This window comes from Lissotriton vulgaris, chromosome 9 (assembly GCF_964263255.1).
Source record: "Lissotriton vulgaris chromosome 9, aLisVul1.2, whole genome shotgun sequence".
In the NCBI taxonomy this organism is placed as follows: domain Eukaryota; kingdom Metazoa; phylum Chordata; class Amphibia; order Caudata; family Salamandridae; genus Lissotriton; species Lissotriton vulgaris.
Genome location: NC_141697.1, coordinates 107,302,621 through 107,319,694, shown reverse-complemented (window position 1 = coordinate 107,319,694; position 17,074 = coordinate 107,302,621). Strand labels below are relative to the sequence as shown.

Below are 17,074 nucleotides of genomic sequence, written 5' to 3'. Positions count from 1 at the left end.
AATGTGCTTAATTGTAAGTCTTGCACACTGAGGCTTCACAGCTCAGCTGCCACCACAGGTGTGTCCCACGACGTGTTGGTGCAAGCTCGAGTTCGGGATACATTTGTATGGAAGAGCAGGTCTCCACAATGGAACGGTGTCTTGATACTGCCATGGAAGGTGTTAGAATGCTCAGGGCATCATTGCAGGTGACAGTTCCCGCTCTGCCCCTTTCAGCCAATCAATTAATCTCTGTAAAGAGAGAAGTAATTTAATGGTGAAAACGTTTGCCGGTAAATTAATGTTTATGTTATGCTTGTTAGAAAATAGGAATTGATTGCATCCTTCGTTTTTGAAGTACGATTAATTGTCAGTGATAATAATGGTTCAAAGAGAGTTGGAATGGACGAGAAAACACAAGTTTAATTATAATATATCATGCTAATGTTTATATACATAGGAATAGAGCGTATTCTAGAAGCTTAACGTTCGCATGTAATACAGTGGCGGGAGCCTGTGTGCATGTACACTCAGTAAGGAAGTAACTAAAGTGTCCTAAAAGCTAACGTCACCTGTCTGTAGAGCAGCGCTTGTTGCTGGCTGAGGTCTATAGTACGGTCCAGTAGGTCCTTAAAATTAGATCGATGTGATTGAATAAGGTGAGAGATTACATCATTACGGAAGGCAAGATCGCTTTTTCTCACATGCACACTCAGGGTAGCGCACCCAACTCCTCTCGCAGAATCACCCTCAACAGGAGTCTGTAGGGCAGCGTTGCTTGTAGGCTTAGGCCTATATTATGGTATAGATGGTTTTAAAATGAGACAGAGATGTGCCTGAATGAGGTAAAAGATCAAAAATTAACATAACACTTGGCAATATTGCTTATTCGCACGTGTGCAGTGTGCCTGATGCATCCCACACCTCTCGTAGGTCCGCGTGGATGAGGTGTCTGTAGGGAAGTGCCCGCAGGCTCAGATCTACAGTATGGTCCAGCAGGTCTTTAAAATGATTCAGAGATTAGACAAAATGAGGTGAGAGATCACGTCATTATGCAGGACAATATCGTTTGTTCACACCGCGTTTAATTGGATGCCTTGTGGGCCTAGGCCGCTCTGCTTACCTTTTGCAAACACTGCATTTAGCAGAGGTCACAACTTGAATTCTGCTTTGGATCTATAGTGCAGACAGTGTTAAATTCAGCCTTGATTTTTTAATCTGCAGAGTGGACAGCAGGGTTCATAACTTGAAAAGAGAAAGAAATAGTGTGAGAGAGAGGAAGAGAGAGAGAAAGAGAGAAAGAAAGACATTTAAAGTGTGAGAGAGAGAAAGTAATAGATGGAGCAGGAGAGGTAGTATTGATATTGGAGAAAATCTTCTCAGCTCACCTTTTTGCCACCGGTGTGTGTCCAACGGCGTGCCGGGTTATAGTGCACCCTCAAGTTTAGTGATCTGAAAGTTAGTATACAATTAGTAATTGCAGAGTATGTACAACTGCACACGTATATTTCTGCGTTACGCCTTTGCATACCCAGGCTACTGTATTACATCAACTCCCACTGCAAGGAGGTATCTGTGCGCTCTTTTCCTTCCAGGGTGCTATACCCCATGCACTTCCACTGCATAGCGGTGAATTCTCATCACTGCACACCCAGACTGCTGCACCCCATCCACTCCCAGTGTCCAGAGGTGAGTGCCCATTCCTGCCCACCCAGACTGTTGCAACCTATCCACTCCCACTGCCCAGAGGTGATTGTACATTCCTACGCACTCAAGTTGCTGCACACTATCCACTCTCCCCGCCCACAGGTGACTTCTCATTGCTTCGGAAACAAGCATCTCTGCTCACCTTGTGCCACCGGCGTGTTCCAAAGAGGGTCTACCACATGTCGAAGCAACCTTCTTAGGCGCTGTTACGATGGCCACGCATCATCGCAGATTCCTCAAACGATGAGCTTTGGAGGTGGTGGAGGTTGCCAATTTGTGAAACAACCTGCTAGATAAAAAGGAAGAGAAGATTGTGCGTCATTTGTTCATCAAAGGAGAGTGGAAGAGAGAGTGAGGGAGTGAGTGACTCTGAAAAGAATATTCGCAGCTCACCTTTCTGTCACCGGTGTGTCTTCCACCACGTGCCGGGACATAGTGCACCCTGAAGCTCCACATCTAAAAGATAGTAAAAGAAAGATGTTATGATTGGTAATTGCCACTATCTTCATGTGGAGTAGAATAACATCGCCCTTTCACACACTTTCCCTCCCCCATTAAAAAGACAACCATTTGTATGGTTCCAACTTGTTTAATGGGCTTCGATTTATGAACAATTAGTAGAGTAGTAATGTTTTCCATCCGATTACAGAAAACAGGTGGTGCGCAGCCATACATGTGGTTTCAATCATCATGTCCGTGTCTGGGCACTATAATTGAAACCTCATGTGCTATTGGAGTCTATTACGCACAGCAAGCGCTTAATAGATACCAATAGGCCATAGACGGAGAAATGCACCAGCCTCTGGCCAATTGCGTGCAGTCTTTTAGAATAAGTTGCACGCAAAGGCCAATGGTTTAGCACGGAAGGAAAGAGACACGCACAAGCGTGTGCGATTCGTAGGTTAGGTTCATATCCCCATTTTTTTACATAGAAAATGTCTTGCGCTGCATGAGCAGTGCTGTGCACTCCAACGTAGGCACGGGCTGTACTGCGCACAGCAACGGAGGCGCGAGTCCTAAATATATTAAATAGGAAAGGTTGTCAAAATAAGATGGTAAATTTAAGTGTACATAGACTAAAAAAATAAATACGCATCTACTTCGATACGCATGTGGGAGTGATGGACATTTGACCGACTATAAAAACTTTCCTGCTATTGAAAAAAAAAATACAAATGCAATAAGATAGGGTATGTAGGACTGCGTACGCCTAAATCGCTGCGTCGCCTTTTTGTATCCAGTCTGCTGTATTGCATCTACTCCCTCCAGTGCGCACCCAAGTCTCACTGCTCAACTTTTTGCGGACAAAGCACCTTTTACATCATGCAGTCCCACTCTGCCACCAAGAAGTCTCACATTTGGTGCTGAGTCTTGACATCACTATGGCTAAGGACATACTCATGCACCCATCATCATCGCAGGTTGCTCACCCGCTCAGTCCTTCCGGTACCACTAACTCAGTGACCAAAGAGGCCACGCACGTAGTTGTGGGCCCCTGTGCTTGGTGGTTTGGGCCTACATGAGGTGTCCAAACTACCAGGACAGGCCATCACAGCGCTTGCGAAGGGAGCTACTCTAAAATGTCATAGAGCACGTGCGCCCGTTCTGTTTTATTGGTAGGGTCATGTGTCTTGTGACTCCTGTGCTAGATGGGTGTGGTGTGGGCGTGTACCAGACATTAGGAAGTGTGTGTGCCGTTCTGAGAACTAGACCTGTAACTAGCAGATCACTAGAATGAAAATTTGTGCTATGTAGCGTTGTTGTGATTTCCTGTAAGCGTAACCAGAGTGGGCTGGCCTGACGTATGCCAGTGCTGCGTGAGGTTGTGAAAAATGACTCTGGAGCTATGGGCGTGGCTCCGTCTTGAGCTATTTGAGAAATCAAGTGATTCAGGTGTTTGTGTTGTAGGTATGCTGTCATCCGGATCTTAAACGCAAATGTGTCACTATGTCTGTGAAGTCCCACAACATGGAAAGTACAGGGTATCACTGACCCTATATTCATCCATAGTTTCACACATAACAGATGGTGGACATGACGCATTCTGCGAATATGAATGTTTGTTATACATTCAGTGGAGTGTTGTACCTGTAGCAATACAGGGCTATGAAAGCATTAGGTTGCAGTTTTTGGCACATGAAGGGCAGCTAATATATATATACATATGTGGTCATTCGGGTATACTGTTGAACTTGGTGCTGGAAATCAGTGTTCGATCCACGGAGTCGCGTCCACATCCTGTTATTGTAGACAAATCACGCAATCTACGCGTGCCTGAAAATGTCCTGTAAATACGGTGCTCATGTAAATCGCTGAAATAGTTTTAGGTCGACTTCGCACTATATAAATATGCTACAAAAAAAAAAACTCGAGCAATCGCACACACATTTACTATACACTTTGCTTGCAGTATTGTAATGATCCAGTTTCTACATTCATATTTGTAGAATGAGCGAGAGAAAGTTATATAACCAAAGTTTTTGTTACTGCCAGAGGTAAGATGGTTGCATACGCTGTTTACAGCACAATATAATGTGGTAGGGCCCAGGGGCAGCATTTTACAAACATAATGAATACACAGACACAGATAGATAGTTGAAGTGGGTCGGGCACATGAGCTTGACTCCATTTTATTACGTTGCTGTACAATAGTAATCATTATATCATACACAGATATTCCATCATAAATTTTATAACTTCTGCTGTACAAAGGTAGGAGCACTACATGTGAAATAATACACAGAAGATTCTATCGTAAAGGGTTCATGAGTTGTGGTGCACTGCGGTAGGGGCGGTTTGTGTGTAGCCTGCGATGATGCGTGGTCCAGGAAGACCGTACTGGTAACAATGGGGCATATTATCAAGGGCTATATCGCCGCTTTAGCTGGACTTTTTCCCGCTAAAGTGGTGATATTTTTATCGCCTATTACCAAGCTGTCGCTAACAGCAGTTTGCGACAGTTTGTAGGCGATAGCGAGTGGTTTGGGGCCCGCTTTGCATGTCAGCTATATTTATCGCTAATGACATGCAAAGTGGGCGTACCCAACCTGTTAGCGACTAAAAGCAGTCGCTAACATCGCTATCGCCTATTAGCGTAGTGATAAAAAATTCGCGCTAAGCGCGAATATCGCTGAAAACGAACGCCTGCTCAGACCAGTTCTTAGCCATTATTTCCAATGGGAGGTGGATATTCTGGCTAAGTCTCCATTGGCGATAATGCGTGAATATCGCTGGATTACCAGCGATATTCACGCATTTCACCGCTAACGCCTGAAATTTTATAGCATTTGAGATAAACGTTGCTAATAGCACGTTATCTCTGCGATGAAATCGGCGAAGCAAGGCGATAGAAAAAATGCCGCTAAGTTTAGTTAGCGATAAATATCGCTACTTGTTGATAATATGCCCCACCGTCTTTTGACTATTGAATTTTGCCTTAACACCATTGGTGCGGTGCAGATTCCTCCCTTGCGCTGAAGTTTTTAAAAACCCATTGTTCATGACGAGCTCAGCTCGTCATGAGTGTACGAGAGGTGTACCTCATGACGAGCTGAGCTCGTCATGAGCATCGAAGGGGTTAATAAGGCCACGTAGCGATTATTTATGGTGTGCTAAGTTAGTGGTACATCTGGTGCTCAGCGTGTGCTCACCCTGCGATGATGCGTGGTCCGAACAGGCTGCACTGGAAGCATTGTCTGTTGCCTACTGGAGTGCATCATCTGTAATCATGATTCAAATAAAAGATGAAAAAACATATGGAATACGTTGTCGAAATATGTAGGTTTCAGGGACATTATAGTTCAAATTGTGACCTGTCCTGTCCGCAGTGTAGACTGCCATTCAGTGTTCCTTTGGACTTGCAGGGTGAATTTTGTTATTGAACTAAACCTATAACTGTTATAAAAGAAGTTCTTGAAGGAAGGATACTAAAGGGATATTGTGTAGGTTTGAGGGATGTTATATTTAGTTTGGACCTGCACTCTGCAAATAATTAATCAAGAGTCTATTTAATTGTGAGCTCTGATGACCGCAGTGTAGGCAGGAGGCAGCGGTTAGCAAGAGGCCATGGCCAGGTGGCGTTGAGTAGAGCTGCACAGTATTGGTAAGTTAGCGCATCTGCAACCAGCGATGATAAGTGGTGCACTGAGTTAGTGGCACCTGAAGCAACAATGTCTGTGGGGCCTGCGATGATGCGTGCTCCGGCCAAGCCTCACTGGTAGCAATGTCTTTTGCCTACTGAATTCTGCCTTAATAAGGCTATGTGGCAATGATTTATGGTGCACTGAGTTAGTAGTACCTTTGGCGCTTAGCGTGTATGTACCCTGCGAAGATGCGTGGCCGGGAGGGGCACAGTACTTGGACTAATGTCTTTTGTCTATTGAATTCTGCATCAATTCAATTTAAAAGTGATAGTATGCCTCATTGCTGACATAAAACTGTTCACTCTTCTTTGCGATGATTTATGGTGCACTGAGTTAGTAGTGTCTTTGGCGCTGAGCTTGTACGTACCCTGCGATAATGCGTGGTCCGGGGGGCCGCATTCGGACCAATGTATTTTGTCTGTTGAATTCTGCCTGAATACGGCCACGTTGCAATGACTTATGGTGCACTGAGTAATTAGTACCTTTGGCACTGAGTGTGCACGTAACCTGCGATGATGCGAGGTCCAGGCAGGCCGCAATGGAAGCAATGTTTTTTGCCTAGTGAATTCTGTCTTAATAAGGCCACGTGGAGATGTCTTGTGGTGCAGTGAGCTAGTGGTACCTGAAGAACTCAGCGTGTGCGTACCCTGCGATAATTCGTGGTTCCGGCGGGTCTCACTGGCACAATGTCTCTTGCCTACTGGAATGCGTCATGTGCAATCGCGATTCCACCTGAATCGTGAGCCCTCACAATGTAGATCGAAAGCAATAGTCAGCACAGACATTGAGGAATGTTTTTTGTCTCATCCTTTAACAAAATCTGAAGACATATAGTACAATTGTCTCTGCATTAAATAAAGCAAGGCTGAATTTCATGCTGTCCGTAGTGTAGATCCAAAGCTGAATTCATGTTATTAACCCTGCTCTGCGCAGTGTAGATCGAAGGCAGTAGTCAGCACAGACATCGAGGAATGCTTTTTTTCACATCCTTTAACAAAATCTGAAGACATATAGTACAATTGTCTCGGCATTAAATAAAGCAAGGCTGAATTTCATGCTGTCCGTAGTGTAGATCCAAAGCTGAATTCAAGTTGTGAACCCTAATGTCCGCAGTGTAAATCGAAGGCAGTAGTCAGCACAGATATCGACAAATGCTTTTTGTCAGTTATTTTAACAAAATCTGAAGACATACAGTACAATTGTCTCTGCATTAAATAAATCAAGGCTGAATTCCCTACTGTCCATAGTGTAGATGCAAAGCTGAATTCAAGTTGTGAACCCTGCTGTCCGCAGTGTAGATCGAAGGCAGTAGTCGACACAGACATCGAGGAATGCTTTTTGTTACATCCTTTAACAAAATCGGAAGACATATAGTACAATTGTCTCTGCATTAAATAAATCAAGGCTGAATTCCCTACTGTCTGTAGTGTAGTTGCAAATTTTAATTTAAGTTATGAGCCCTGCTGTCCGCAGTGTAGATCGAAGGCAGTAGTCAACACAGACATCGAAGAACACTTTTTGTCACATCCTTTAACAAAATCTGAAGACATACAGTACAATTGTCTCTGCATTAAATAAAGCAAGGCTAAATTCAATGCTGTCCGTAGTGTAGATCCAAAGCTGAATTCAAGTTGTGAACCCTGCTGTCCGCAGTGTAGATCGAAGGGAGTAGTCACTAGTCAGAGCCGACATCGAGGAATGATTTTTGTCACATCCTTTATCAAAATCTGAAGACATATAGTACAATTGTCTCTGCATTAAATAGAGCAAGGCTTAATTAAATGTTGTCTGTAGTGTAGATCCAAATCTGAATTCAAGTTGTGAACCCTGCTGTCCGCAGTGTAGATCGAAGGCAGTAGTCGATTCAGACATAAGTCTGCGGTGCTGTGGCGCTGAGTTCGCAATGTTATGTTATGTATGTAGGTTCATTGTCCTGTTTTGCGCTGCCTCTGAGGTAGTAGGGGGAGAGGAGTCAGGAGGGGTGGTTGTAGTGGTGGTGGCGCTGGGTGTTGTGATTTTGTTGGGTGTCGAAGGTGCATAATTAGTACCTCTATCACATATTTGTCTTTAAATATGGGTGTGAGTTGGATATAATTCACGCAGTACATAGTCGCCCTCCTTACACTAGCTAAATGTTGATGTTAATTTGTTAGTGGTAAGTGGAGCTATTGCCTATTTTTTTAGGTAGCAATGCAGATTTGGCTTGTTGTTGAAAATATGGGGAAGTGGTGTTTTTGTGTTTTTTCTACGGGAACGCCTAGTTTGTATATCATTAACGTTAGATGTGGTTCTGTTTGTTGCGATTTTGTTGGCGGAAGGAATCAACTGAAGAGTGGTGATATTTGCAGTTTTTACTAGGTTGAGAATGGGATGATAATTAAAAAAGATAGAAAAAAACTGATATGCTTAATGAACATAATAAGAAATTAGCATTTAAAAAACTTTAGAAATTCACTGAAAAAAACATTGGTTTCAGGGGTGTTATAGTTAGCTGGACATTTCACTCATACAAAACTATTGAAATCCCTCCGTTATAGTTAGTTGTACTACCTGTAACTCGCGCACCCGCAATCCACTGCTGATGATGTCACATATTATATCATTCATGACATAGTCAGAGACTTCACTGATGACATCTCAAATTACATCACTGATGACATCACTGATAACATCATCCATGTGACAATCTGATACACCTGATCATACACCAGTATAACTTTTCATCACTCACTAAAAAATATAGAGTACCATTTTTGAAAGAATAAAACACCAACATAACTTTCTAAAAACCCACTCACTGCTTTGTAGATCTACACACACACATCTAAACACTTACGTGTGCATTTACTCATACATGCTGACAAAGATCAATATAACACTATTAAATATACTTATAGACTTATATTGACATTACCCACCAGCACACATCTTATTGATTGATATAGTCATCCTACTCACTTATGCAAATAATTCATTATACTTTCATTTACTCAGCTACACACTCTTACAAATATCACTTTATTTATTCATATAGATACTAACTCATACTTAGGCCCCCATTAGGATGGCGGGTGGACTTTGCCCACCCGCCATCCCATTGTAGAAAGGGACCGCCCGCCATAAGGGCGGGGGTCCCGTGGGGGAAATTAGGATGCGCCCACCACAGTGGCGGGCGTATCCTGTATTTTTAACATTGTGGCACCGCCCGCCGCAATTGTAAAAATACATGTAGTGCATTACAAAGCACAAAGTGACAGGCACCGCGCGGTGCCTGCCACGTTGTACTTTGAAATGCTGGGGGGTACTATAGGTATCCCCCATGTGAACCCCCCACCCCCCAAAGTCCATGGGCGTCTGCAACGGGCCCCCAAAGCAGATTCCGCATGCCTTTCTGTGGCGGCAATGCCGCCACGTAAAGGCATTGGTAAATGCCCATACTAATATGGCCACCACATAGTAGCCTTTCTGCCCAGTCGCAAGGCGACAGAGGCGGAAAAGCGGCAGATGGTCTTTACGTCCGCCGTGGACCCTCCAACCATGATAATATGGCGGGGGTCATTCCGGCATGGATGGTGGGCGGATTGCCCCCGCCAGGCCGGTGGTGGCTACCGCCGGCCTGGCGGGGGCGATCCGCCCGCCATCCTAATGGGGCCCCAAGTGTGTTATAAAATCAGTATTACAATTATACAGTTTTCCATACAGTCACTCAGACAATGTCTGACTGTTATGTATACTTATTTATGTAGAACAACTGTCACATACACTGCTTGTATTTCTCCTCTCTTGGACATGTATCATTGATAAATGTATTTAATTATCAACACACCCTTAAAGAGACTCACTCACCCAAACAACTGTTTCCACATACAGTCTTAACCTCATATCTACTAAATCAACTATTTACACATCTTTGAACAGTCACACACACCTCCCACCCAACCACACCCATATTTACTATAGCATACAAATACCCACTTAAAACATTAATAACTAATATACAGTTTACATAGCTAGTCAAATTTATGAAATAGTTTACACAACAAGAGACAGAGTGATACAGATATTCACACAGTTAAATCACTATTCCTTATATTTAGTGAGACACTTTAAATTAGGGACTGTCAATTCAAGTGCTACTAAGTTCTCCATCCAGTCACTTATACATTCACTCAGTCTTCAATGCAGATTTCAATGTAAATAAAACGTATTTAATTATGGAAGCCTAATCACATTCACTGGATGATGTCATCAGTGATGTCATTTGAGATGTCATCAGTGATGTCCCTGACTATGTCATGAATGATGCACTATGCAACATCATCAGCAGGGGATTGCGGGTGCGCGAGTTACTGTTAGTACAACTAATGGTTTTGTATCAGTGAAATGCCCAGCTAACTATGACACCCCTGAAACCTATGTTTTTATTTTAGTGTGTATATATATATATATATCTTGCTAAACTTCGAAAAGTACGGACCAGCACTCACGTTGGTTTTAATCCATGTTAGGATTTATTACACGCTTAGAATTCAAAACAAACAGACATTTTTCAGCATAAGCCTTCGTCAGTGTCGACAGGCACCGTTTTTCAAAACATACATATACTCAATTTCTTTCATCAAAGTAGGACAATTATGTTAATGTCTTTTCAAGTGCCATCTTAAAATGTGCAATTTCCGCATGTAGTGGTATAAGATATCACATGAATTGATCATGTATCTTGTTATTTGTATCACACCACTGCATATTGTGAAAAGTTGATAATCACATTTGGCAATTCATTTTACATTATTGGTCGATCTCAAACCTGTCTGCCGATATTATATTACTATCGGTCTCTCATGATTTTTTAAAACTCAAAGTGGACACTTTTAAGTTAGTATTTATTCCTGTTATTCCGCCCTATATGGGCATGTAGTCTTTCAAAGTAGAAGACTCCCTAATCAATTATATCTTTATGTGATTATCACTATTGTTCCTGCTTCTAATACCTATTTCTACACTGTCCAACTTTGCTACTTCAGAGCTCGATCCACTTTCAATTCTATTTTTTACAAATGTATCATTAATTCTTCTCCACCGTTAAGACCCCCTGGTGACTTAGTTTGGAGATCTATAATATTTCTTGACGCAATTTCTTTTCTCTGTCACCTCCTCTGATCTCCCTGGGTACACAGTCTAAACGGAAGAATCGTTGGAGAGCCCTGTTGCTATTATGATGGCTTGCAAAATGATGTGCAACTGGATAGTTGAGGTGCTTATTTTTTATCACTCTTTGATGCTCTAACACTCAGGTTTTGACAGAATATATGGTACTCCCCACGTAATATAGGTCAAATGGGCATACCAGACAATAGACTATATAGGTTGTGGCACAGGACATGAACTTCAATATCCTCTTTCTTTTGGGAGACCTTTAATCTGATATATGATCACTCTTCTACTGTTGGCACAGACCTTACATTTCCCACATGGGAAAGAGCCATGAAGGCCCTGCATGCTGGTACTTGGACTTCTCTCTGGTAGATGGCTCTCCACTACATGATCTCTTATATATCGCGATCGTCTGAATGACACTTTCAGATAGAGTGGAAGTTCTTTCCCTACTATATGGTCTGATTGTAAAATCTTCCAGTTTCGGCACAGAATTGCTCTAAACTTATCTGTTGCATTAGAGTAGCTCGTGATCATTCTGAAGTTTCCCACATCATTATCTGTTCTAGATCCATCCACTTCCAGCAATAATTACCCTCTCTCCTTGTCCTTGACTTTTTTCTGTGCTGTTTCCAGTGTGTGTTGTGAGTAACCCCTCATTCTAAAGCGTTTTAGCCTTGCCTCTGCTGCCTGTTCATAATCGCTCAGCAGTGAGCTGTTCCTTTTAATACACAGTAACTCCCCATAAGAACTGCTTCCTATGAGATTCTTTGGATGATTACTCCCTCCATGTAAGACAGAGGTACCTGCTGTACATTTTCTATACAAGGCTGTCTGAATGGCATTAGAACTCACAAAAACACGTAAGTCAAGGAAATTCACTGAGGTGGTACTTGTCTCCCCTGTGAATTTGAGATTTAGCTGTTTGTTGTTAAAGTTGGAGATATACTGATTCGCTGATTCTGGTGACCCTCTCCAAATAATGAAGAGGTCATCGATATACCTCCGACAACAAACAACCTTAAAATGTTAAATGTCGTATACTTGTAAAGCGCACAGCTGCCCCAGCAAAGGGGCGTCCCGGCGCTGTATACCGCTGGGGAACCCATCCTGGCTTTCCCTGTGAGATGGTCCCTCCTGGGCATCTCCAAGGTGAAGACAAGCATCCCCGGCGCTGATGGGGCCGTTAGTAGAGATTAAGCAAGCTATTGCCCAGAGTTGCTGAGTGGGCCCCATGGTTGGAGAAGGCACCGAGGCAAGAATTATCGAGTCCGCTGACCATGGCCCAAGACCCTGCCGCGTCGGGAATCAAACCCTGGTCCCGGGCTGACCTCTGCTTCCGGGTCTGCCGCCTCTAACCAGTGAGCCACACCACTCCACCCATCGCTTCATCTCATCAGCCCAGGCCACCCGCTTCTCCCACAGCCCATAAACAAGTTTGCATAGCTGGGGGCTAAGCAGGTGCCCATCGCTGTTCCCTGTCTTTGTCTTTATCATTGTCCCTAGAAAATAAAGATGTTATTACTCAGGCAAAAAGCAATAAACTCCAATATCATGTTGTTATGTTCCAGGTATCCCAGTTTTTCTATCCCTTGAATCTGCCTCAAAAAATCTTTAGTGTCTAGAGTATACGAGGACAATTGTGATTTTGACAACATGCAGTGGTGTGATACAAATAACAAGATACATGATGAATTAATGTAATCTCTTATACCACTTCATGCTGAAATTGCACATTATAAGACTGCGCTTGAAATGACTTTAATGTATTTGTCCTACTTTGATTTTGTTGAAACAAATTGAGTATATGTATGTTTAGAAAAACGGCACCCGTCGACACTGACGAAGACTTATGCTGCACGCAATAAATCCTAACGGGGATTAAAACCAACGTGAGTGCTGGTCCGTACTTTTCGTAGAGGAGCAGGAGATGTAGCTTTTTGCCACCACAGGGATGAGCACCCATACAAGAGTGCAGATCCACTTGGCATCAACGTGGGGCAAGGAGATATATATATATATATATATAAAATATATATATTTATTTAGTATGGCTATGTTTTTTTTTAAATTCTGGAGCAACATAGAATATGGAATTTTCTGCTTATAGAGGTACTGGAATATCAGAATATTTAATTTGTTCTCTTCAGAACTGCCTGTAAAAACGATTTCCTTTCCAGTAATATATCTGGAAAATTGTGCTGTAATTCATCAAATGGTCTTGCTTTTCCCAACACGTAACTGGGAGAGAATCGCCTGAAACTCCCCATAAGAACCAAGGACCCTAAAGTTTGGCGGATGGAGGAGTGCCCTTTGGGATATTGGGGTTCCATCAGCGGACTACTTAATGTCCACCCTTCTCTTAATGATTCAAGCTGGCCGAGGCTTTGGCGGGCAGGGTCCTCGTCATGTTTGAAACAGATTACCCTGCCTGCCAAACACTAAATCTGGCCATACGTGTGGTAAGGGTACTAGAATGAGAAGGATTTATGGGCTTTGCAGAGTTTTTATAGCTGCATTCACTATAAAGAGAATGCTGCTTTATTTTAATGTTCAGGGATCACTATATTAGCTCTAATTGTCTTTGTTTTCAAAATTAAACAGAATATAATTACTGTATGTTTACACCATCTCAAAGAGGTCTGAGGAATTATATATGACATTTAATACCATGTAAAACACAGAAAAAATATACATGCCTATGTCCCTTCTCTTGTGCCTTCAACTACCACCTTTGATGATGTCTTTATTCCATTCCATGGTCCATCCTTCTCGTCTTCTCCCTTGCATTAGTGTCACATTGATTTATCCCACTCACCCCATCTTTAATGCCACTGTGGCATTTAGATCCACTATGTTTGTATATAATTATATCCCTGTCTGTGCCCCTTGTTCTGGTCTTGTTATCTTTCATTCTTTTCCTCCTTCGCACTCCTGCTTGCCATCTTTCCCTTCCAGCACTCCACACTCTTCCACCATCTTACCATTTTTAATTTGCTCTCTTCACTGTGATGACTCCTGCCCCCTCCCCAATTCCTCACACAATGTCTTCCACTCCTCCTCCACCACTTTGACCCTCCACCCCAGACTAGTCTACTAACCCCGGATCTCCAGAGAACCTCAACATGTTCTAAGCAACTGAAAAGAGATAATCACAGCGTGTGTTCAAGTGTTTTGCATAGTCTGACATCTTTCTTTCAAAGATGAGAGGCTTTACATTTTTTTCATATCTCATTTTCTCTTCCACAGACCTGGAAGGCATGGTATTCCTTTTCCCAAAAGAATCAGTCACTGACTATGTGATACTACAGCCTGAACTGGCCACCCCGGTGAAGAGTTTCACAGTCTGCCTTCGTGTATTCACAGAGCTCTCTCGCACCATTGGACTCTTTTCTGTGAGCAGCTTGACTCAATTCGATAATCTCCTACTTTGGTATAATCCTGCTTCTGCCAGTCCATATTCTGTGTATGTTGGTGGTCAAGCGAGGAGTTTCAAAGGCCTGGGAAATGCCCACGAGAGGAAGCATCTGTGTGGCTCATGGGACTCCTCATCAGGGGTGACACAATTCTGGCTTAATGGAGAACCATTGGTCAGGCAAGTCATGGCAAAAGGATACACCATTGAAGGACCCTTTAGCTTTATTCTTGGACAAGATCAAGATTCATTTGGTGGTACATTTCAGGCTGTACAGTCATTTGTGGGTGAAATGGGAGATGTGCATATGTGGGATTATGTTCTGTCTGCTGCAGACATACATCAGGCCTTCATTAACAACAAACACTTTAATGGTAATGTCATCAGTTGGAGGGCCCTGCGCTATGAGAAACATGGAGATGTCCTTGTGGAGCCCATGCATCAGAGCGTCTGGGAGAACCAGGCGGGTAGCAGTGTGCAGCCAGGATGTATGTCAAAGTAAGATGGACGGGTACCATCCAGGAGGCTAGCAAACAGAATACTAGAATGTTTGCAAAGAATTTGCTGCATATCGCAAAACATATGGCAAACATGCATACGTACATTTTCGGTGGGTCTATGCTTAAGTTATCTCAGCAGATAACAATCTAAATGCTCCTGTAAAGAGGTTGCCATTGCAATCAACCTCGTCCCCCTCATGTTAGGCTCATTTTGCTGGACCCTCAAAGAACATCCGAATACATCGCAGCCGGCTGGAAGGAAAACAACCAATCATTAGGAATTGTCTTAGAGTGATGGGATGCTGGTGGTAGAAGGGCCAACATATTCTAAATGAGACATTAATACATCTGTTAGCAGATATTATGAAAACAACCTGAGGCTTTTTAACATTCAAGATGAGCATATTTTAGATAGAGACCTTGAGTGGAAAAGACTGACACCCACCTCCACCACATCTCTGTGACCTGACCTAAACAATGCCTTATTAAGGAGACATGTGAAGAAAAACTGTAGGTGTTGGCTCTAGCACTTAGTTTGTAAAAAATAAACTACAAAAAAACTTCCAGGACCCTCGTCAGGAGGACACTGCAGCTTGCAACACCCATTACCCCTATTAGCGCTGCCAATGACACTATCAATATAACTACCAACCATCACACTCCTACAAGTATGGCAATCCAGATTATTGCAGAACCCTAAAGCTATAAGAATAGCTTGAGTGTCAGGTATTAGTCATTTTTAATGAACATTGAATCATAAACAACTGTTGTATTGCTCACCTCTAAATCAAAGAAACAGCGCCGCCATGTGGAAGACTTTCATAATTGCCAGTGTTGACAGTTAAGTGCTGGTGCTGAGCACCGGAAACCACTGATTCATTTAAGCACTAGTTGGTTCCCATGAAGCCATGTACTGAAAGCACATACCAATAGCAAATTCTCCAACTCATGCCGGGAAGCTCTTTATCTGGGGGAAGCTACAGTTTCTTTCTTAGCAAATCCCTCTTGATACCTTTGAGATTTCTGGCCAAAAGCTCATTCTCTCAATACAAATCAAGAGGGAATTCAGAAATGTGTTTTCACCACTAAAATCTCCCACGCAGGTAATATGTTGCTTTTTCTTGCCAGAAGAGACCATCATATATTTAAAGGGCAAATTAGTTCATTTGTTTGCGTCTGACATACATTTCACGTTTTAATTTCGCTTAATGGTACACATTTAGAAATCATGTTAGAGCCCAAACCTGTAGATCGATGTACAGAGATTTGAAAGGGGTCCAACATATCCAGGGAGTATTCGGAAATATGACCTAGTTTATCCTTCCATCCTCTCTTTCTGTCCCCCTTGACTCTCCATCTGGCCATCTAGCATTGCTGCATAGCTACACACATGAAAAATGCATATTAGGTTGATTTTTGTGCTTGTGTAATAATTTACAAATAACATGTAATGTGAGATGAGATGTCTCCTGGCAGAGATGTCGCCTTGATTGTCAAGACTTGAGCTCACATCCTGTGTTTGGCACTTGACTTAAATCATGTGATCCTTGCCAAATCACTTAATTTTCCTGTACCTAATACTGTGAAAATGTGTAATGCAAATGTAAATGCATATACAGTAATGTATTTCAAATATGAAATACCACACTTGATGCTCACAACCTTGCATTGCCGCTCCAGCCCTTTCTCCAATTAATGTACAGCTCCCTGTTGCTTCCAACCTGGACTTGTGCTATATAAATGTGATTGTCAATACAGTGTAATAAATGTTACTAAATAAATGAAATTCACTGCGTCAAGAATGATCATTTATCTTATAAGATCGTAGAAACCTAATCCATTGAGCAGGTATGCAGATTCCATTTTCAAGGCTCCAAAATTAGCCAAAGGCGAACAGGACCTCACTCAAGCAAGGTCGCTTCCATCGAGACACAATTGCTAGAGCTACCAAAGAAAGCAAAACAATTTTCAAAGTAATAGGCCACTGTATCAACCCCCTGTGTCCATTGACATGCCACATCCAGCCCATACATTATTGCATACTTGATTAAGAAGATTTAATTAATGAGACACTACATGGACAGGATGTATGTCGTTACAACGCATGCTTTTACCACGCGTGCCTTTACCACACAGGTTTTACAACGCAAGTCGTTACAACGACTTGCGTTGGGGGG

The 17,074-nt window shown here is 42.6% G+C and overlaps 1 protein-coding gene across 2 annotated transcripts in view; it reads left to right on the top strand.

Moving 5' to 3' along the window:
• The window catches only part of LOC147689684 (mucosal pentraxin-like), a 145,257-nt gene extending 128,574 nt beyond the window's left edge, over positions 1-16,683 (top strand). For both annotated transcript variants that reach the window (XM_086937154.1, XM_086937155.1), the window contains one exon: positions 14,232-16,683. In XM_086937154.1, the coding sequence (XP_086793280.1) occupies positions 14,232-14,899 (668 nt within the window). In that variant the 3' untranslated portion in view covers positions 14,900-16,683. The remainder of the gene's footprint in view (positions 1-14,231) is intronic.
• The last annotated feature ends 391 nt before the right edge of the window (positions 16,684-17,074 follow it).